This window comes from Penicillium taxi (assembly GCF_028828555.1).
Source record: "Penicillium taxi strain IBT 34144 chromosome Unknown utg000005l_segment0_segment0, whole genome shotgun sequence".
Lineage (NCBI taxonomy): Eukaryota > Fungi > Ascomycota > Eurotiomycetes > Eurotiales > Aspergillaceae > Penicillium > Penicillium taxi.
The window spans coordinates 4,268,070-4,290,085 of record NW_026643207.1 but is presented as its reverse complement, the minus strand read 5'-3'; the positions used below and the strand labels follow the sequence as shown (position 1 = coordinate 4,290,085).

The 22,016-nt window shown below is 46.2% G+C and overlaps 7 protein-coding genes across 7 annotated transcripts; 3 read left to right on the top strand and 4 right to left on the bottom strand.

Annotated features, from left to right (window-relative positions):
* Positions 1-110: 110 nt before the first annotated feature.
* On the bottom strand, positions 111-1,183 carry N7495_008871 (uncharacterized protein; the record flags this gene model as incomplete). Its single annotated transcript, XM_057211522.1, has 2 exons — positions 111-841; positions 901-1,183. 2 exons carry the CDS (start codon positions 1,181-1,183, stop codon positions 111-113), a joined length of 1,014 nt encoding a protein of 337 aa, XP_057061065.1.
* Positions 1,184-1,509: 326 nt separating this feature from the next.
* On the bottom strand, positions 1,510-6,750 carry N7495_008870 (uncharacterized protein; the record flags this gene model as incomplete). Its single annotated transcript, XM_057211521.1, has 9 exons — positions 1,510-2,468; positions 2,522-2,839; positions 2,890-3,817; positions 3,908-4,042; positions 4,108-4,265; positions 4,326-4,373; positions 4,830-5,997; positions 6,064-6,275; positions 6,333-6,750. 9 exons carry the CDS (start codon positions 6,748-6,750, stop codon positions 1,510-1,512), a joined length of 4,344 nt encoding a protein of 1,447 aa, XP_057061064.1.
* A 588-nt stretch (positions 6,751-7,338) lies between these two features.
* Positions 7,339-8,040, bottom strand: N7495_008869 (uncharacterized protein; the record flags this gene model as incomplete). The annotated part of the gene is made up of 1 exon (XM_057211520.1): positions 7,339-8,040. The coding sequence occupies one exon, from the start codon at positions 8,038-8,040 to the stop codon at positions 7,339-7,341; it is 702 nt and encodes a 233-aa protein (XP_057061063.1).
* A 4,593-nt stretch (positions 8,041-12,633) lies between these two features.
* On the top strand, positions 12,634-13,243 carry N7495_008868 (uncharacterized protein; the record flags this gene model as incomplete). Its single annotated transcript, XM_057211519.1, has 4 exons — positions 12,634-12,751; positions 12,845-12,975; positions 13,032-13,038; positions 13,077-13,243. Coding segments are annotated over 4 exons (423 nt in total), but the record flags the coding sequence as incomplete, so codon positions are not given.
* A 481-nt stretch (positions 13,244-13,724) lies between these two features.
* N7495_008867 (RNA-DNA hybrid ribonuclease) lies at positions 13,725-15,235 on the top strand (the record flags this gene model as incomplete). The annotated part of the gene is made up of 3 exons (XM_057211518.1): positions 13,725-14,088; positions 14,161-14,740; positions 14,809-15,235. The coding sequence occupies 3 exons, from the start codon at positions 13,725-13,727 to the stop codon at positions 15,233-15,235; spliced, it is 1,371 nt and encodes a 456-aa protein (XP_057061061.1).
* A 1,485-nt stretch (positions 15,236-16,720) lies between these two features.
* Positions 16,721-19,033, top strand: N7495_008866 (6-phosphofructo-2-kinase PFK26; the record flags this gene model as incomplete). Its single annotated transcript, XM_057211517.1, has 2 exons — positions 16,721-17,010; positions 17,233-19,033. The coding sequence occupies 2 exons, from the start codon at positions 16,721-16,723 to the stop codon at positions 19,031-19,033; spliced, it is 2,091 nt and encodes a 696-aa protein (XP_057061060.1).
* A 1,148-nt stretch (positions 19,034-20,181) lies between these two features.
* N7495_008865 (putative COP9 subunit 3) lies at positions 20,182-21,908 on the bottom strand (the record flags this gene model as incomplete). Its single annotated transcript, XM_057211516.1, has 5 exons — positions 20,182-20,658; positions 20,715-20,867; positions 20,928-21,377; positions 21,436-21,669; positions 21,741-21,908. 5 exons carry the CDS (start codon positions 21,906-21,908, stop codon positions 20,182-20,184), a joined length of 1,482 nt encoding a protein of 493 aa, XP_057061059.1.
* Positions 21,909-22,016: the final 108 nt, after the last annotated feature.

The window sequence follows — 22,016 nt, the reverse complement described above, 5'->3', positions numbered from 1 at the left end:
CCTTTTGGTAGAAGTCAAATCAAATGTATTTACACAGGCTAAATGTCCTGAAGTCGAGATTTCTGAAGATCGTAAGCAACACTGCATCAGAGTCGACGCCACAGATCTAGTCAATAACGTTGACGAGTATGATCAGCCGGCAATGAGGAATCTTGGCACGAATGCATAGCAAGTCCAGCATTAGGCGCCGGATCAAGCGATTCACGCGCCTTGCCAATCAGCCAATCGGCCAGAGTAACAAACTTAGAAGTACGATCCCACCCATCCGCATCATTTGCATGCTCAATAGTATGCGTCAAGATGCGGCCCTCGTCATCAAAGGAGAATATAAACAGCCCAGTGAACTGTTCCTCCTTCGAAAGCTTGAAGATGGGCTCATCACCGCCAAGAAGAACACTAAGTCCTCTATTATTGCCCACTGTCGATTGCGACAGATGGCTCTGAGTTGATGTCCCTTGCGATACTGAGCTCAGTTGTGCAGCGCCGGTAACTCTCTTTTCGTGAAATGGGCGGCTTTCTGTTCTCGGCTCTGTCCTCCACCTTACCACTAATCGCTCATCGCCGCAGTCATGCTGATCTTCATGCTCAGGACATAGAATTGTGCCTGTGCGTACGATTCGCTCGCTCAGGATCTGAAGCTTGACGTTCCCTAGAAGTGGGACACTACTCCATGCTACTGGCACAGTCCAAAGTGCAGCGCGGTACAGGGTGCGTCCCTTTACGGTGGGGAGGTGCGGGTGTGTCGAAGGAAAGAGGTGGAGATTGACACTCGGAGCAAGAATGTTTGAAGGGAGAGTATTGTAGAGAATAGTAGGGAGAAGTGGAGATAGGGTTCGGAGAGCTTCGACAAAGTTAGTTTATTGAAAATTTCTAATCTATGAAACTATGTTCAATGCTCACTTTTTCCTAGTTTCAGTACCCTCTCATCTGGAGGTTTGTGGTCATGATTCCCGGGATTTCCGCATAGCCGATCAATCTCCTTGCGGACTCCACTTGGTGAGAAATATGTATCTGGCAGAGGCGCTGACGAGGGCGTTGGTAGCCAGGGTTCGTTGAGGATTCCGGGCCGTGGTTGCGCGAGAGGTTGCTGCGGCGAAGATGCGAAGCTGCGGCCCACCGCGCTCGATGGCTGTAGGTGCAGCGCCCGAGGGATAGAGCGCGAATATAAGGCCGACTTCGGCATTCTGCCTCACTGAGCAGGTTAAATTACTATCACATATGGGGGTAAAGTTGGAAGTGAAGTTCGGATGTTGTAAGTTGTCGGGTTTCTCATGACGAACCATCATTAGAAAAAAAACGCAGATCTTATCCGAATTAGGCGAGGCGTGGTAATTGTATTTCCGTTCTATATCGGATTCAGAATTCAACTTTCATACACTTTTTATATCTGGTCTCTTCCGTATTAAATATAAGCAAGGAAGTAGAAAAAACTGCCGTAACATCTTAAAACACATATCTAAACTTGAAGTTTCGAGAAAAGTCACTCGCGACTATATTTTGATATCAAAATCAAGCCAGTTCATCGTCATCACCCAAACCCATTACTCGTCGCTCAGCCAATTCCCGAATTTTGTCCTCTAGAACGCCTCGGTCATAGCGTTGGGCAACCTTAGCTGCAGCCTCAATCATCTTGCCGTTGCGATCGTTCATCATGGAGACCAACTCCAACGCCTTCATACCACGCTCTTCGCCCTCTCTGCATTCGATGGCCAGCATCTGCAGCAGAGTCTTATCAATCTCCAATTCTTTGCGCGCCAGCTCAGTACGCTGGCTGGCAGTCGCGTTGGTCGAGGCCAAGAGGTCACGGAAGAGCGACAGAAGGAGATTTCCACGCACAAAGGTCTCCTCGAATTTGGAACCATCATTGCGTTCTTCTGCTGCATCTTCGGACTCGGGGTCTTTGGGCGGGTTGCTTGAGATCGGCACCTGGAATTCAAACTCGCTGAGGAGCGGCCGTGGGAAGTAGGGATTCTTGTCACCACCCTTGAGAATGATGCAGTGGAACCTGTCCTGTGCGGCAGCTACGGGCCAGTATGTTTCTGCTTTACGGCCGCCCGCCAGACGGGCAAGTTGCTTCGTATCAAGAAGAGGTACCCAACGGGCTTGGCCAGGTGTGCGCCAGTGCTGTAGCACCAGTAGTACACCGGTGGTGTCGTAAATGCATGGATCTCCGGTTTCAGAAAAGAAAACGCTCTGTAGCTGGGTCCCACTCGGAAGAGCAACTATATCTTCGTTCTGACAGATCTCATCACGCTTGACATTCTCAATGGTGTAGTGCAGTGTGGCAGTTCGGCCATCAGGTCCCACGGGCCCGTTGCCGATAGTCATGATGTAGTCTCGCCAGGCAGCGCAAGTCACGGCTTGGCTCTTCTGTCGGTACACCCGGTATGGTGTCCCATAGAGTGTATACACGCGAACATAGTCCTTTGTCGTCACAGCTACGATGTATGAATCGCTCAGTGCAAGAGCTGACGGCAACGGTCAGTTAAGTCATCACGACATATTTATGAAGAATACATACCTCGGACCATCTCACCCTCGGGCAATTGAGTCCGCCAATCGGCTCGTGAAGTCCATGTCTCGTGAGGTCGGTAGAAGATTGTGGCAGGGCTTTTATCCGTAGGAGTATTGCAGAAAAGCGTTCCGTTCTCATCTTTCCATTCGTTAGCATGTATTGTGCAAGGGTTAGGCCAGTCTAACTCACTAATGCATGCTTTATCATATTGGTAGGGGTCCGTAAAATGGAAGTCTCTGTGGAGCTCGCGGTCATAAAATTCCACAGTCACAGTGTGATGTGTCTCTTGGTCAACAGTCCAGACAGCACCAGTCAAATTTAGACCTGAATAGATTAGTCAAAAGTCATTGAAGCCGGGGCGGTAATCAACATACATAGGTATCGTCTGCTTCCTGCCCAAGGAGTGCTGCCGGGTTGTATAGGTGGATGGGCCGTGAAAGTTACAGAGCCGGGATAGGAACGCTTTTTATCGCCGAACAAGTCATCGAGATGGTCATTTGGCCGCTTGCCATATGAATTGAGCTCGTCAGCATAGCCAGCTCCATCATCATCCTCGACAAAATCTTGCATATCCTCATCCTCGCCGAGAAGGTCATCCAGCGAGTCCTGTGAGCCCTCTCGAGCCGCCTGCTTGATCGCTTCTTTAGACCGCTCAGCCAAAGTCCGACTAACATTATTCGAGATCTCTGCTAGGGGACTGGGGAAAATAGGAGCCGCCTGAAGCATTTTCTGAAGTTGAGGTTCATGGTCTCTGGGGACGAAATTGTCATAGATGAATAGCTCGCCGTCCGATGTGGTGAAAGACAGCGAGTTCTTGGTCGGGTGCCAGGCAAGGTTGATCACATTTCCAAAATCATACCGGTGGAGGATCTTCTGTGTCCTTGTTTCCCAGAGCACGATTTGTCCATCTGTTCCAGCTGATGCCAGCAGGGTGCCATTGGGAGCCCAGTTCAGCGCTGTAATATCGCCAGTATGTCCACCCGAGAAGGTCTTTTCCTTCTTCCACTGGGAGATTGAATAGATAGAAATATCTCTGGTCGCATCTGCAACGGCAAATGCTGTACCATCGGGGTGCCAAACGGCTCGGGATGTCGCATCGGCATCTGGCTCTAGTCTTCGAATCACTCCGTCAAGGCTGTGAGACAATGTCGGTTCTTCCTCGGCGAATGAGTAAACATATAGAATACCGTCTGTCCCGGAAACTGTGACATAGCGGCTATTGGGGTCAAATGTCACATGTTTCGATCCTTTGCTCTGGTCGCGGAGGTACTTGACTTGGGTCATATCATCGATTTTGACAATCTTCACGGTGAGTTCACTAAAAATCTGAGGTTTAGTTCCTGCTCCTGTTCCGAAATACGATAAAATAACTCACTCGCTTGCCACAGCAACCCACTCGCCATCTTTCGATACCGCAATGTCGCGCACAGGCAAAGCGCACCGGACCAACAAGTTCCGCATCTTGCCAGTTACAATATCGTATTGCCAAACAGTTCCATCCTCGGCGCCCATGATAAAAGATTCATTCTATGATTTACATTCTGTTAGCTCGGTCCCAGCGTGACATGACGCTAATTATTCGCGTGGCATACCGTGGCCCCGATTCCGAAGTGCCCGTCTACACCTTCGTCGACTGTCTTCGGTTCGCCATCTTCGCCGACGGTATAGATTCTAATTGCAGAGTTGGATCCACCGGTGATAACTCGTTTTCCATCCGGCTGGTATGCCAATACGGTCGAACCCGGAGTGTCTAAATTGCAGATCGTAGTTAGCGGAAAGGCGTATAGAATTAACACGGGGCGCAACCTACGAGCTGGCCGGCCTCGAGGGCGGATAGTATCAGTGCTCATAACGAGACCTTTGAAGTGGATGAAGTGAAATTACTCCGTCGTCGATCAGAAAATCTGGGGTATCATTAAACCCCGTGGTCTCGTAGTTGTCAAGATGAGTAGAACGCGTACGCGACGCGCTAAATCACCAACTGATAAGATAACACCAGATTAATCCGAATTAGGTCGGCATCTAGGGCACAGGGTAAGGGCTTGGACTTAATTCTAGATAGCTTTATCAATAGTAAGAGCTGGTCCAATGACACGCCATCCAAAAAATTATCTAATGGAATTGTAAATGATTGAAAAATAAGAAAGTAAAGAGTGAGATTTATAAAATTTGACAAAATCTCCCCCCTACTAGGACTTTCAAACAGTTGAAAGTCCTAGTGCCTAGGCATTCATGTAAGACAAGCTCTATAAGAGCAAAATAGATCAAGTTCTTTGTAGCATCAATAAATTCCGACATCTTGTTTATCCCGTACCGCTAGCTGTGAGGAAATCAAAATCTGTTCCCTCATGAGCTTGGTTCACTGATCGCTCATATAACCCGCGATAGCCTCGTCTTTGTTTTCTCACACAGGCTGGACCTGCATCCCCTTTCAACCTCTGCTTTCGCTGAGATATACGCGTTTGCAACAATTCCTCGGAGATGTTGAGATGGAGTTTGCGGCTATCGATATCGCAAGTGATCAAGTCTCCCGTCTCTACTACCCCAAATGGCGAGTCTGGTACAGCAGCCTCGGGTGAAATGTGAAGGATAATAGTCCCTCCTGCCGTCCCTGACATGCGTCCGTCTGACAACCGCAACATATCTTTTACTCCAGCAGCAGCCAGTTTCTTTGGAATTGGGATCAGACCTGCTTCTGGCATACCGGGGTTTCCAATTGGGCCGATGCCCTTGAGCACCAACACGCTATTCTTCGTGACTGGGAGAGCAGGATCGTCGATTCGCTGGGCAAGATCGGCGGAATTCTCAAACACCACGGCAGTTCCAGTGTGGGTAAGTAACGATCGATATTTGGATGCTGACGCCTTGATAACCGCTCCATGGGGGGCAAGATTGCCGCGGAGGACGGCCAGAGATGAAGATGGGTATAGAGGGTCTGAAAGTGGTCGGATTGTCTGCTGTGCAAACGAGACTCTCTTGGATTGAGCTTCATCTAAAACTTCTCCTAATGTTTGACCAGTAATCGTCAAGGCCGACAAGTGAAGCAGTGGCCGCAGCACTTGGAGAAGGGTAGACATGCCTCCAGCGTTGTGGAAATCGTCCATATAATTATCGCCACTTGGCTTGAGATCAACTAATAGTGGCGTCTTCTGGCCAATTTCCTCGAATGTTTGCAGTGTTATCACGCCTTGGAGGTCGGGGTGTCTATTCGCAATGGCCAGTAAATGTACCACGGCGTTTGTGGATCCACCTATAGCCTGAAGCACCGTGATAGCATTTAGAAATGACTCCTTAGAGAGTATATCCTGGGGCTTTCTTGCTGCTTTGGCGACTGCCACTGCATTTGCACCAGTTTCTTCGGCAATACGAAGTCTTGCAGATGAAACAGCTGGGGAATTTGCGCCTTTAAGGGGCATCATACCTAGAGCAGCGGTAACGCACGCCATAGTACTAGCAGTTCCCATAACACCACATGTTCCTATCTAGAATTTTGGGCCATGTCAGCAAAGGAATCTTCGGTCAATAGGGAACTGAATATCGTCGTTTACCGTCGGAGCCAGCTCTTCATTTATTGCTGAGATTTCTTCCACGTTGATCTCACCGGCGCGAAACGCCGCCCAGTTATTTCGACAGTCTGTGCATGCACCAATCCTCTGTCCACGATGACTACCTGGTAACATAGGCCCGGTGATCAAGGGAAGTATCGGTTTGTTGGCAGATATTCCGCCCATAAGCTGTGCAGGTATCGTTTTATCACAACCTAGTCGTAGTGAGAAAAGGCTACCAAATTAAATACGATGCACAGAAGTTGACCGACCTCCAATCATGATACATGAATCCAGCGGCTGAGCCTGGATCATCTCCTCAGTATCCATACTCATGAGATTGCGCAAAAACATGCTCGTGGGATGCGAGAAAGACTCATGGACACTGATGGTAGGAAATTCCACAGCCAATCCACCATTCAATTGCACGCCACGCTTAGCCGCTTCGATAAGCTGCGGTACATTGGCGTGACAAGGATTGAAACCCGAGAAGGTGTTGATTATGCCAATGATAGGGCGTGAGAGTGCATCTTCGGAATAACCTAGTGCTTTGATAAATACTTTGCGAAGGAATAGGGAGAAGTGTGCATCTCCATAGGATGTTAGGCCCTGACGTAATCCAGAGGTTGAGGTAATTGGCGTGGAGAGATCATAGTCCCGATTAGGTTGTGGAGGTTCTGTTCGCTGCATGGTACAAAATTATCTATGTAGGTAAATAGGTACCAATTAGATACCGTTGGCTGTCATTTGAAAATGCCTGGAGGATGCTCTTCATTGGAAGGTGAAGTATGCCAGGTATGGACTTCAGGAGTGGATATATCGCCTTTAGCTAAGTGGATGGTGTCATCCGAGTTCCCCGCACAATTTGGTGACTTTAGATGGACAACAGCCGCATCGGCAGATCTACTAGCTTTTATATTTCTTCTCATTTTTTCCCGAAGTTATTTCAATTTAAAAAATGAATTGTTCCTGAGCATTTGGGGCTTAAATGCATCTCATGCTCTATTTTCTAGCATCATCCTCCGCTACCTAGGTAGATAGTCATCAAATTATAGGAACATTCTCATTACTGTGTAAGTACGAGAGAACCTCAATTCAGTCAGGCCCACTTTTCTACGGGAACCTTTCCTAAAAGTGACTAGCGTTTGTTCGTATTTAGTTCTGAATAGCTTTATGAAAGTAGGTGCAAGTGATCGAGGGACGTAAAAAGCTAGCAAAATGACGGCATTTCTAATAGTCACCAATGAGTGGAAAAATAGTAGGATTTATAAAACTTGACTACTTCCAAGTAGTAGCAACATCATTGCAATAACGCTCAGCCTGCCCCCACTCCAGACTCTGCCATTTAGCCGGATGCTCAACTGAATCAACAAAATGCTTCAAGGCCAAAACTGTCTGCTCCGCCCACCTCTCCTTACTAACCTTGCCAGCTCCAACAGCAAACGGAACCATAAGAAGCCTTCGGATCCGATACTGCCCAGGACTAGCATTACGATTATGCCCCTCAACCTGACACATCAGGCTCCAAATACACTCATAAACAACTTCTCGGTCCCACCGAACATCTGATGGCTCGCGCATTGTCGGGCAAAGAGCTAGCCACCGACAACCAGGCGCATTACCTTGAAGACCTTCAGGAAACCGGACGAGCGTACATGTTCCTGGAGGGGCGAACCCACGCCATTTCCTGTAAAGGGCCTGCTGCGTTGCTCGAGTGAGTGCGCCGTAGTCATTCTTGGGGCTAAAGAACTTTGAGATAGCGTCGTTGAATCCGCCATCTAGACGGCCGTAGCTGTTGGCGGAGGACACTACCAGGTCGTATTTTGTTGTTGGAGGGAGGGTGTGCAGACGTTCATATTTTGGGGTGATTTTGATTTTGCTGGCATATGTTGGCCATTTTGTTTCGAAGGCTTTATTGATGGCTATGATGTACTCTGCATCCATGCAGAGAAGCAGAATTTCCGGAATGTCGGATGTCATTTCTAGGAGGCTTGTTCTCTGATTTGAGTTGAAATCTGGAAGTGTTCAAGGTGATTTAGGTCAAGACCTTGGAAGTTTGTATGATGCTGACAGTTTTGGTCTAAATTTGGTTAGTCTGACAAGAAGTGTACCCAACCAGTCCTTTGTTTTGGGCTCACATGCAGTAGACTTGACAGTCAAATAAGCCGATATAAGAAAACCCAGCTATTTAAGTAGTTCATTTATTTGTTCAGCACTAAGCTGCTTTCCAAGATTGGCCTAAAGTCGAAAAAATAACGGAACGACAAACCACATGCTGATATGGCTTGCATAGGTATTATCTCGGCAGTCTCGATTTGAATCTGATTTGTACCTAGGTAGGTACTTACCAAGCTATCAAGATGACTTTGCGGATCTAGATTGATACTATAGGTAGTGACTACGGAGTAAATTATCAGAAAGAGAGAGAAATAGTAAGTGTTGACGATAGTAGGAATCTTTCCCTGGACCTTGAACAAGTGAAAAGGGATCTAAGTCCAGCAAAAATACCGTTCGAGGACCTACTTCACTTCGAACCAATATGATTCTGCCAACATGGACAGATTTTTGAAATTATGATCTTCTAAACGTGGACTTATATCTCTTTTGAGTCTGACACTCTATTCGGATATTCCTTTGGTCTCCATTTTGAACTGTCTTCTGCGATCTATCATGAATAGGGGATGATGAAAATTTGGAGATATGTGGGAAAACAGTAAAAACAGGGCTTTTGTACTAAGTCTCCTTTGTTCACTGCCATTGACGAAGCTACGTACTGTGGGGTCTGATATACACAGAGTCTCTGACCGCCTCCATTAGCGTAGTTACTATTTGAATTTGAATTGATTTTTAGAGGTTTCTGCCTGGCAGTAAAAAAAAAGTGGTGCTCAATTTTTGTCAGACGGGATAGTAATAGCTTCGCGCCGAAGGTGGCCACAGACCATTGATCGGAATACATTTGTGGAAAACCTGCAGCATATCTCAACATGTCTTTTTTCATGGATGTAGTCCAATCTACCCTGAGTGGCACACTCTCTATAGCTCATAGTTGATCCAGCACTGTCAGTATCGTTACGAATCCTCCATTGTTTGTCAAGGTGAGATTTAGTGGAGAAGCCCGAGAAAAGCTAGAGCATGCACCGTAGACTGCCGGCTTGCAGACTACATCCTAGAAGAATGACAGCATCCCACCCATTTTTGGACTCGAGCAGAAAATCTTATCATAATTATCCCCGCGGCTGCTGACCACTATCTCTAAGCTCAGTACTCATCAAGCCTGAATGGACGTTCTAACTCGGAGTCAGTATACTGTCCGCAACCCTATTGCATAAAAACTCACCACAGAGGACTCCCTAGCTAGTCCTTCAAAAAAAAAAAAAAAAACTCCTTAGCAAGACAGCCCAGATGCTGAGCCTGTGATGGTATAGACTTTCCCGGCAAGAGACCCAGATAGGAAGTTTTTCTCTGAGAGTCGGGGCTTGGAGAATATAAGCAAGAAAGCGGATGGCATGTTGTAGGTTAATTATGTATTTGAAAGGGGATTCTTCAAATGGATTAGATTATTATGATTGTCACAAGGTTCAATACTTTGAAGGTTGGTATTGATGGTGCTGGGAGCGTTCTAATTTATATCTACATCTATATTCATTAACCAGAAATGACATCTCTGTGCAGTGAGTCGGTTGCCATAAGGCTTAAGTCCGTCAGCCTCAAGGCAATTCCTGTTTCTGCATCTGAGATACTCTAATTATTAGATGTCCGATATCCGATGTCCGATATTGATTGTATTTAAGTCCGGGCAGTAAGAGTGTAAAGCGATTCGAGGAATATTATGTTTCTACTATGGTATGGCCCTGTGGGTTTGTTAGCGTGGTACTTACTCCTGCCGCCTTACAGAAACCAGTCCTAATATAGCCTAGCGTAATACACCATATTTCAAGGCACACAAACCATGGTTTAATTTAAATCTTACCCACTATCCCCACTACTAAAGTAAATCACCACCGAACCGCCATCACTACCGAGCCGCCACCCCAGAACACCATAGTAAACTCGAAAAAATTGAATATCATATTTCAACAACCACTAGTTAAAATGATTTCAAGTCTCGAAATAGGATTATTACTAGTTAATTAAATGTATATATAGAAAGAAGGATTAGGAAATTATCGAGTAAAGTGTACTTGAAGCTAAAATAAATTAATTACACCGTAATTTATGATACTACTATAATCCCTCTATTTAATTTACTTAAAATAAATTGATTCTTTGTGAATATTGTTATAGTTATACCTCACCGAATATTTGAATTATATCAGTGTCACGGTTGTTGAGATGTGATATTCAATTTTTTTCGAGTTTACTATGGTGTTCTGGGGTGGCGGCTCGGTAGTGATGGCGGTTCGGTGGTGATTTACTTTATTACCCACTTACTACTATACCATACTATCTCTATTATGGCTACTATTGAGTTTGAACTTGAGATTCCTGAAACCCCTCCTCCTCCTATTACACCAAAAGCTCGCTCGCCAGCTACTAGAGAGGAGCGTATTTTAGCTCGTTTTTTACGAGATCTAGGGCGTTCCTATGCTGAGATCTCAACTGAGACTGGTTTAAGTCCTCGGCAGGTTCAATATGCCTTTATTGACTCACGGCCTACACCGCATAAAGGGAAAGGTGCTATTTCTAAGCTATCTGCTCCTGAGCTTGATATGATTGAAGAGTTTCTTACTTCTTCTGAGCTTGCGCGTCGAATGACTTGGAAAGAGCTTATTCGATATCTTGAGCTTGATGTTAGCTGGAAAATGCTTCGTCATTCTATGAAAAAGAGAGGTTATCCTAGGTGTATTGCTCTCCGGAAACCTCTCTTGACGGATAAGACGAAAGAAGATCGTCTTCAATTTGCTCGCGAATATGTTAGTTGGACACGAGAGGAGTGTAATTGAGTCCTATGGTCTGACGAGACCTGGATTACGTCTGTATTTCACCGACGGTTTGGGATCCTTTTTATATGCGTACGAGACTTCAACGAGCTCCTGGATGGATGTTCAGGGGGAGTTTCTATGTTGCTAAAAAGGGCCTTGTCTTTTTTGGGAGAAGGAATGGGGAACCATTACGAGTCAGAGTTATTGTGAGAGGATTCTCCCTCTGGTGGAAGGTATGATAAAACTTGCTTATGATGAAGAATAGCTAAAATTACTATATATGCAAGATAATGCCCCTGCTCATCGTGCTGCTAACACGGTTGAGGAGCTTATTGATCGTGGGATCTATCTAGTTCATTGGCCTACAAATTCTCCTGATCTGAATCCGATTGAGATGGTGTGGAATTGTATGAAAGATTGGATTGGAAAACATTACCTTCGGACGGATGTTAAGCTTTCTTATGATAAGCTGCGTGAGGTGGTGAAAGAGGCTTAGGATGCTGTACCAGAGTCGTTTTTGGAAGAGCAGATAGGTTTGATGGAAGCGAGATGTCAAGCTGTGATCAATGCAAATGGTGGTTATACTAAATTCTAGTGTGTTACTGTCGCTCGCTTGGCGATATTCGAATATCTTAACTGAGAATAGTAGACGTTGTGAGCTCCAACAAACCGCTACTCAACACCGTAGAAAATCCACCGGGTGTAGTGGATGCTACGATACTGAATATTGCGATTGTTGTGAAGTCTGCTTTTTCATTGATGAAAGAACTAGCTACTTATAGTATATGGGTGCCCCTCTGCCCTGGACGAATGTCAACATTCGTCCGAGACAGAAGAGACGGTGAAGACGGGACATTAATGTCGCGGATGCACATCGCTCAAGGGTGTCGTTTGCGATGAATGCATATCGTTCAAGGATGCCGTGATATACTAATCTAGTTCCAGAGTCACTGTCTCGGCAGAAACTTTTTCGGCCGAAATACTTTCCGTCTGTTGATGGCCTTGTTTCTCGGCTGTCGCAACAGTTACACTAGACTCTAGTTTAAAAAAAAAATGAATCGTTTTTCGGGTTTTTTATTACCTTGTTGAATGAACAAAGAGTAGGATATATTAGAGTTGGCTATTATATTATTATAAATTATAGCTGTGTAATATATGGGTAAAGTGCATTTTGATTACTATAGGCGGTATTTAAAATATGGCAGAAAGGCGGGGTGAGAAAGTACTGTTTTAACAACCCCATAGGGCCAGATCTGCAACAGCATTCAACCCGGAATATCATTCTTCCTAACTGCGCTACCAGTGCGAAGACTGTTTGCTTGATTGTTTTATTCGCACTTTGCTGATTGCGACTCATTGCCAATTCCCACATAAATTGTAGTTATTTAAATATCAGTAGGAGTTGGAAAATTAATCCTCTTCTCCACAACACTTGCTTGAACCATGCAATAGAACCATTCCACGAGACATATATTCCATCAGTTGGTCTTTGGTCACTTACAGATCCTCGAGCAGTCCTGGAGATCTCCAAGGCTCTAAACCATGATCAACACATTCCAAACGGGTACTGAGAACTTTGCAGCCAAGTGAGTAGCTGGTTGCTGGATTGCCTACAGCCTTTAGAAACTGGTAGCTTAAACACTTTCTCTAGCACCCTTTCCATTACGGCCCAGCGATCAGAATTCGAACTGAGTCTAGTAAAAAGGAATACGCTATTTCGAGAAGGCTTCTCTGCGCGGAGTCACCGATCTTTTCAGCAATGTTCATGGGTGAGTTCTTCAAATCTCAGAAGCAGACAGCAACTCTGGAAGAGATGGAGGCCTTTTAAAGCATTGAAGCACTCTTTCAATGGCTATACTAAGGCGCTGTCAAATTTAAGATAAAGGATGCAGGAGATCATAGTTCAGCCGCCATAGAGCTTGTCAGACTTGCAGATATATATGGACCTGTTGGATTAGAAACACCAATAGCTGAGTATATCAAGGACGCCATAGTATCCAAAAGCCATGAATCTCGACACTGCGATATCAAAAGCTGAATCTGCCATAGAACGAAGGTGCATGTGAAGCGCCATAAACTTTTGAAAGCCTTAAGAATACCGAGATCATCCAGTTCGACGCATTCTAGCTTCCGCATCTGTTGAGGGTTACCTTAACTGCGAACGGCACAAGTTCAGTGGAGGAACTCAAGAATACCCTTCATTTGGAGCTGGCCTCCTTCGAGAGGGCCGACTAACCCTGAACAAGACGCCCCCCTCTTAGAACCTATCAGCGAGAAAAAAAGAACCACCTATGATTCGAGACACTGGTCGTATTGAAGAAGGCAGGCTGAGGGCGATATTGAGGATGGCATGAAGCCCTCTTTAGAATTGAATGCATGAGAGCACCTAGAACAGAATAAAACAATTACAGAGCACTAGGCAATACCTCATAATATGAGCCCACGGATTGAAAGATCCCTAGAGACTTCCACTGGTGATTCAAGGTTGTAAATTAATGCTAGAATTTGTGTAATCGGAAGTATTCACATTCCAAGGTCTTGTCGACAATGTGAGATTAATAAAAATCATTTGAGGTGAAAGAAAGAGGAAAGAAAGAGGAAAGGAAGAGGAAAGGAAGATATTATTCTGGACATCCCAAGCGGAACGCCCAACGCCCCCTCTCTTTACTCCATTGTCATGATTAACGCTCTTTAACTTCAACCTTAGTATACGCGCAGACATCGGGGTCATTGTGTTTGTCTATGAGCTGCTGTCGGCCGCAATTTATTCCGCGACTCACTACGCGACTGACATCGCGACTGACATTACAACAATCAAACCTACAACAGAACACCAGCAACAAATCATTTCCACCGTTCCTCGTGACCTCCAACGTTACAAGATCAATCTCTTTGTCTGTTCTTCACCAATATCCGATGGACAAGAACACTCCCTCACCTAGCCCGGCACCTGTGCGGAAAGCTCCGCCTGGCCCGACCGCCGGTGCAAAGCGCAAGAGAAACGCGACCACAAAATACTACGCTGTCAAGAAAGGATCCAAGCCGGGTATCTATGACTGTTGGCCCGACTGTCTCAAGCAAATAACTGGGTTCAAGGGAGCTATATGTGAGATTTTCGTTTGCTCAGACCCGCTAAGGTCTTGATTTTTTCTCAGTACTAACCAACGCGGTACGGTAGTTCAATCATTCCTGAGCTTTGAGGAAGCCAAAGCATTCTTGGACGGCGTGACTCCATCTACTAGTTCCTCTGCGCTGGATTCTGCAAACACGAGATTCTACGGTATCCAACGAGGCCGGGTCCCCGGTGTTTACACAGACTGGTCAAAGGCGCAGGAGCAGATCCAAGGTTTTACACGACCAGTGTATCGAAAATTTTCAACACGAGGAGAGGCGGAAGAGTTTGTCAAGATCGGACGAGCAGCTGTCGGTTTCGGCATCTCAGATCACCCAGTAAAGAAACCTACAGGACCTGGTGGCATCACAAGCGAGAACCCCAAAGATGCAGATGGGGTTGAGTTTGCGCCAGGAGATGGACCTCTTCCACCAGGTGCAGAGGATGGATTTGACCCCAATGTGCTGCTAGACCCGTCGACGGGGAATGTAGTCTATAAATCACCCTCTCAGAAGGCAGCTACAAAGACACAGTCAACAGGAATTCCAGGCATGCTACGCATATACACGGATGGGAGCTCATTACGGAATGGAACCCCTATGGCATCAGCTGGTGTTGGTGTATATTTTGGGCCGAAAGATGCGAGGTGTGTTCGCTCAAAGTTTGGAGCTTACGAGATTACTAGTTTTTACTGACTCACGATTGTCCTAACAGGAATGTTTCGGAGCCCTTAAGAGGAAATCGTCAAACCAACCAGCGAGCAGAGCTAACAGCTATACTTCGGGCCATTGACATTACACCACGCCATCGAGATGTAACCATATTTACCGACAGTCGATATTCAATTGACTGCGTGACGAATTGGTTTGTTAACTGGCGTCGAAACGATTGGAAGACAAAAGAGGGAAAACCGGTTGAGAATCGTGATTTAGTCGAATCAATCCTGGTGAAGATCGAGGAGCGCAATGAATTGAAAGTGAAGACTCTGTTCCAATGGATCAAGGGTCATAGCAGCGATCCAGGAAATGAAGCTGCTGATCGATTGGCTGTCAGTGGTGCCCACCAGGGTGTGGCAGAGAAAGCCGAGGCTATAAGAGCAAGCCAGGACATGTCTAACGACTTATTTGATGTTGATTTTTAGGCAAATATGCTTGACATAATTATGGAGTGCTTAGTTCTGACTAATGAACCACTCATACTTGATATTATGTTGAGAAAACGAGTTGAAGACGTCTCACATGATAAAAACGAGACATCTCATGCAATAATACCGGTAAATCAGTAACTCTAGAAAGGTGATATCATCTCCGTCAAAATTAGGGTGCTTGAGCCCACGTGACATGTAACCATCGTTTAAAGAGCCGAACTGCTAAGACATCATATCTGAGGTAAGCCCTTGATTCTATCAGTATCATCATTATTATCCCTTGGTCCAGCCAGGGACAGTCGATATAATATTAGAATGCACCGTGCCTAGTCGGCTATGCTGACCACGACCAAATGATGCAGCCCATCGACCCTTTGGTACCATTTCACAGTCCTTGAATCTTGAATCATCTTTGCCCTGAGTGTTGACGTTCAAGTAATTTTAACCGCCGACTGCTACAGTATCGGTCTTTGCCTTGCACAGAATACGGCATCCTAATACTGGACTACGCAGTATTTCCTGGAATTCTGCAATATGTGTCACGCCCCCTGCGTTACAGCCAAGTGCCAAGAACACACCGATGGACACGCATCATCTCGCGGGGCCAGCGGAGGATCACCGTGGGCCAGCGGAAGCCTATAGTTGGCCACTCTGTGCTGAGGCCCGTGGCCAAGAATGCCGAGTATGCTCCGCGGACAGGGAAGAACTAGACCGAGCGGTTGGTCTGTTCAATGTTGCACAAGGCGTCCTGTCCAGCCGGATACGTCAGGATCAGAATCTGTCGACGAGTCCATCATCAGACGCCATTACCTTATTCTTATGTGGTGGATCATCAGATCTGTCGATTACCTTGGTGGAACCCTGTTAAACAATGCAAGCTTACTCCACCCTTTTGATTCCGGCTAGGATTTCTCGAGCCAAGCATTCTATGAAGATGGAGATAATGGATGTATCATAGCCTCGCGGGACCTTCCCTAGAACTACCTCCCTAGTTAGTAATTTTGTATATAGTAATAGCAAGATCGACCATATTTCAGCCTCTGCACAAGATTCAACTCGTTAAACCTGTACTTCGTACCGGTGAAGAATTTCGTTGAATTTGACAAGCTATTGGCTCTATCCTTCGATCATTCTCCACCATACAACATCTCATACTATAGCTCTGGAGCTTCCAATAAGCCAAAGCTCAAAATCTTCTGACAAGAGATTAATAGATATCTGGGTTTTGAGTGATGCCACAGTGGTCTGATCAGTGTCGTCGTTGATATAATTATCTTCCAATTGAAAGGTGACGTTGATCCACGCTGCTAGGTTGAGTCATCATTTCCGCCTCCCAAATCTTTTCATCCCACTTCTCTCCGTCAAGGACTTCTCTCAAAGCGTCTTGTACTCGAGTATCCCATAAGGAACCCCCATTCCATCTCGGTTGAATCCATCTTGGTCAACTGCTTCTCCGGAAAGGTCTCAACCCCTCCGGAGATGGCGCAGCATTCCAGTATCGCGCGGTCGGCAATCTTGACGTCCGCCAGCTTACCCGATCCTGCCACAGGGGATCAGAAGAGTATATATCAAGCCAATATCACCTCAAATGGATCTAATCTCGGCTCGGGGAAAGAAGGAACTCTGGCACATCCGAAAACCGTGGTCGGGAGAGCGCTAGGGAATGACCTGCATTCCGATGCCCACAAAACGTCGCAGGCGCCCAAGGGCGGTGTCGGAACCGCACTGACAGACACTCCGATTTCTACCGCACCCCCGTCTCCACAGATGTAAGTCGTCTATTTCTTAGTCGTCGAGCTCTTAATCTTCGGGAGCCAAGATCTTGAATGACCTATGAGGGCATGAGTCGATCTAAAATGTTGCCTCGGTTCATGTTTAGCCCCTCATCTCCATAGTCCAGACTGCCTCAGATCTTGCGCCCAAATGCGGCTGACTATACCATGCATTTCGACTAAGTTAGAAACCTTAAACTAACTTGTCTCTTTGGATAGATCTGCTAGTAACCAATCTGGCACACCAAACCGAGTTCGGGCGACGACGCTTGATATTCCCGGCCTGACCAAATCCAAGGTCTCCCCAGATGGCAGAATCGCCCAGCGAGATGTCGGAGCCAAGTTGGTCATAGTCATGGTTGGTCTGCCAGCCCGTGGCAAAAGTTATATCACAAAGAAGTTGGCTCGTTACCTGAACTGGCTTCAACATGACACTGAAATATTCAACGTCGGTGAACGTCGCCGTGTCGCTGCAGGAAGATCACCCTCGTCGGCCGCTTTTGGTCAGGATAAGAGTCCGAAAAACTTCCACAGAGACCTCGTCGATTCCGTACGCCGACTGAGCGTTAGTGTTGGGACCATGAAGCAGCCCGAGTCGCCGCCAGAAGATGAGACCAAGCTTCCACCTCCAGTGATTCCGGCTAAGATTCTTATTAATGGTGAAGAATCCTCGGTTCCACAGAATGGGAGCACTAATGAGCAGTCGGCTATTCAAGACGAAGGCATCGCGAAGGAAGCCTCCTATGAGCCGATGGATCAGTCCGCCAATTTCTTCGATCCCCAGAACCAACGCGCTGTCAAACTCCGAGAGCAAGTGGCTCTTGATACTTTGGACGAGCTACTTGAGTACATCATGGAGGAAGGCGGTGCTGTCGGTATTCTAGATGCCACTAACAGTACTATGGAGCGTCGCAAGGCCATTGTTGATCACATTCGAAAGCGTGTTGGCCCTGAGCTTGGCATCCTGTTCCTGGAGAGTCGATGTGTGGACAATGATTTACTTGAGGCAAACATGCGTCTCAAGCTATCTGGCCCTGACTACAGGGGCCAAGACCCCGCAGGGGCGCTCGAAGATTTCAAGAAGCGAGTTGCTCTCTACGAAAAGTCTTACGTTCCGCTTGGCGAGTACGAAGAGAAGCATGGCGTGGCTTATATCCAAATGATCGATGTCGGTCGCAAGATGGTCTCCCACCAAACCCATGGTTTCCTTTCTTCGCAAGTCGTGTACTATTTACTTAACTTCAATTTGTCTCCTCGTCAGATTTGGATCACCCGACACGGTGAGAGCATAGATGACCAGGCTGGTCGTATCGGTGGAGATTCCAATCTCAGCGAGAATGGCAAACGGTATGCCAAGGCCCTGACTCGCTTCATCGACCACCAACGAAGGCAATGGGAAGCATACCAGCAGCAAAAGGACATGATGAAGCACTTCCCACCGCGCCCTGGTGACAGTACTCCACCCAACCCATCATACATCCCCCGTGACCGCCCGCGCAACTTCTGCGTGTGGTCTTCCATGATGCAGCGGGCTATCCAGACGGTTGAGAACTTCAACGAAGAAGATTACGACGTCAAGCAGATGCGCATGCTGGACGAACTCCACTCTGGAAAGATGGAAGGTATGACCTACAAGGAGATACAACGACAATATCCCGAGGAATATGCCCATCGCAAGAAGGATAAGCTCTACTACAGGTACCCTGGTCCCGGAGGTGAGGGTTATCTGGACATCATCAATCGTCTTCGAACCGTCATTGTCGAAGTGGAGCGCACCACTGACCACGTTCTACTGGCCACCCACCGATCTACTGCTCGAGTCCTACTTGCTTACTTCCGTGGCTTGAAGCGTGACGAGGTTGCCAACTTGGACGTCCCCATGGGAATGCTTTACATGTTGGAACCCAAGCCTTACGGTGTTGAATTCAAGGCATATAGATACAACCCTGATAGCGATTGGTTTGATGAGATGCCGAACTATGAGCTCCATCAAGTGGGTGAAAAAGAGACGGTTTACTAATTTGCTGAACCTCTGACTCGAGCTTGCTTTTGTTCTCCCCTATGACGACTTTTCACGACTCTCCTTTCTAAACAAATATGGCATTGGAATTCAACCTCCATTTTCCCTTTTCATCAGGGTGTGCATGGGATACAAATTCCCTCCTCTACCCGTGATCTTGTACTATCACTTCTTCGAGGCACTTTTTTTGGGCTCTCTCTTTTTGCCTTGATTATCACCACTGGCTGATGATGCATTCTTTTTGCATCCTAGGAGTTTTTTCTGGGGCTTGCTTTATTATTCTTCAATGATAGGACTTTTTTTTTGTATGATTGGCGTTCAACAAACACTGACCAAGAGTCGGCCATTGCTTCAAATGTACTGAGCAAATAGAAAACACAACACATACGCTTTGCTAGGCTATAGGCCGCTTTTTATCATTCAGCCTAGAGATTCAATTTTTAGACATTCATTCCAGCTCATAGATCTTCATTGAACAATATTGTTCCGTATCAAAAATTTGCGTGGCGTCACAACCTCTCTTCTCTACCCGCAGCCAGCAAGGGCTATCAGGCAATGAAAAAAAGTATGAGAGTGATAGAATCACAATTTTGGTCATCAAAAATTACCTGGCCAAGTCAGATGATAAGGTGACTGATAGTTTTCAGTCACGAAGGAATCTCAGAATGCTCTTCACTGATTAATTCCCTACCGGATATGTTAACGGAGGAAATTAGCATAGATACAACCAGATTAAGGCTTATCAACGCCCCTTGCACGAGCTGAAGAAGAAAGAAAGAAAGAAAAGGAAAGTAGGAAAATCTCTGCATTTAGAGATCCCCGGGGCAGGTCGTAGAGACCCATGCGGCGATGGCCTCGTCGACGACATCATGCGTTCGAAGTTATAGGTGGTTCTGAGGTTGAGGTTGAGTTCAGTCGAGGAAAACCGTGAAAGACTACATGGGATAAGTTATCAGACGTGATGTGTATTGAGAACTGTCTATCCAACAGTTGTATGAGATTCTCATCTTAGAGACGTTTGATAGGATATCATAAAGACCACTTGTATAATCTTCTAGCTAAGTAGGCCCGATAAGCTTCATTTCAGACAACATTCATCGCTAATCAATTATTATGGTTAACGGATCTAAAGTGATATGAATTTGCTATTATGAGAAGTCAACCATTAGGTCTTCCTCTATGTCGGTTCCAATATTTGTCATCGTCGTCATAGCTCTGTCTTCTTCCATATGTTGGCTTGTTTCGAGGCCATCAACATATGCATCACTCAGTCCAAGGGAGTGATTGATTTCTGTGAGACCTCTCATGAGTGCTTCCAGAGACTGGCTCTCGCCCTTGAAGCGATCTTGCGTCTCAATCTCATGAGAGAGTCGGGGAGATGTGGTCTCATTTATGAAGCGTACCATTGTGTCTGCCATAGGACGGTGTACTAACACCGCGTTCAGCGCACCTGACATTATGAGAGATGCAATACTTGATTCGGCACCTTTGGGATCATCTGGCAGCCACGACAACTGTTCTGAGATCTCTGAAACTGTCAAGGCAGCAAACGTTTTGTTGATCTTGATCAGGGAATATTTTTTGAAAGCGACAAGAACCTGATTGATGAGGCCCATATTATAATCCTATAAGCACAATCAGTATTGGTTCAAAAGTACTCCAGGTGTGAATAAAATTTTACCGCGGTCCATAAATCTTGGCTAGCTTGCACCTGAGCTTCCACCTTTTTGTAGTCACTACTGATGAAAGCTTGGGCGAAGTCTATATAAGGCTTCGCATGGAACTGCAAATTTTCAAGATGTTGGGAAGTGATTGATACCGGGGGTTCACGCCGCTGTAAATAAATATTAGAGAATGAATCAACAATGCCGTTACAGTTCCAGCTAGTACTTACACTACCACTTTCGAGCAAGCTTACCAAAATCCATTTCTTGTATGCCTCAACCTGGATCTTGCTCATAGTGCCGTGAGTTTTTATCGAAAACGCATTCCCCAGAAAGTATGATGCTTTCTGCCACTGCTTAAGTGCCATGAATACCATTCCACCGTACAAGAAGTACTGCATGTTATCCCTAATTTTCATCTTCGCCGATAGTCCGGTAGCCTCGTTGATGAATGCAAGACTGGACTTGTCCTTTGCATGGAAAATAGAGGAGGTAGGAGGAGCAGTTGCAGTCAAGAGTGGTATCTGGGTAATATGCTTGTCTAGCACCGGCAGAGCACACGTATATGCCTGAGCCTGTAGACAGAGCCGAACCAAAAGGAGGTGAGTTGATGAGACGACCGCGGATGAAGGATCAAGTCGCAGCAACGCATCGCGGATGATTTGAGCGGCCAACAGAGGCTAGGGAAAGACAGTTAGTCATATGGACCGGCATTGGCTTGAACGATACCCTTCTCACCTTTGAATTAGCTTGAGCGGATTGTGCAATTAGCCCAATAAGCTGCCGCCATTCGTTTCCAAGATACCGGACCTGTATAGGATCAAAAGTCGCAAAGAAGTGTGAAGCTCTCAACCATAGCTCGCCAGAGGGAGCTAAATCCACGGGCAGTTGTCGCGTCGATTTAGAGATGGTCTCAATTTTTAGGTAAAGAATGATCAAATAGATGGCCGAGTCTGTGGAGGGATCGAAATTCTGAGCAAAATAACGAACAAATTGGTCAGTTTCACAGCTCTCAAGTCAATAGACAAATCAGCCCCACTAACATCTAAGAGACCTTCCTCCAAGACAACAGAGCGAATCGCCTGAGACCATGTTGAAGATTGAAGCGATGCGATATGGTCGCGTGTTTGACGGTGGTAACCTTCGACTGAGAGTTCTTCAGGACGATGGAGTGCTGCACATAACGAGATAAGATCCGATATTATGGTCATAGCAGCAGAGTATAGGGATGATCTGTTGATCAGCAAAGGAGGAAATGGATAAGGGAATTCGCTCCAGTGGTGGGTGTGTAGGTAGAATGTGGAAGGATTGGAGAAAGA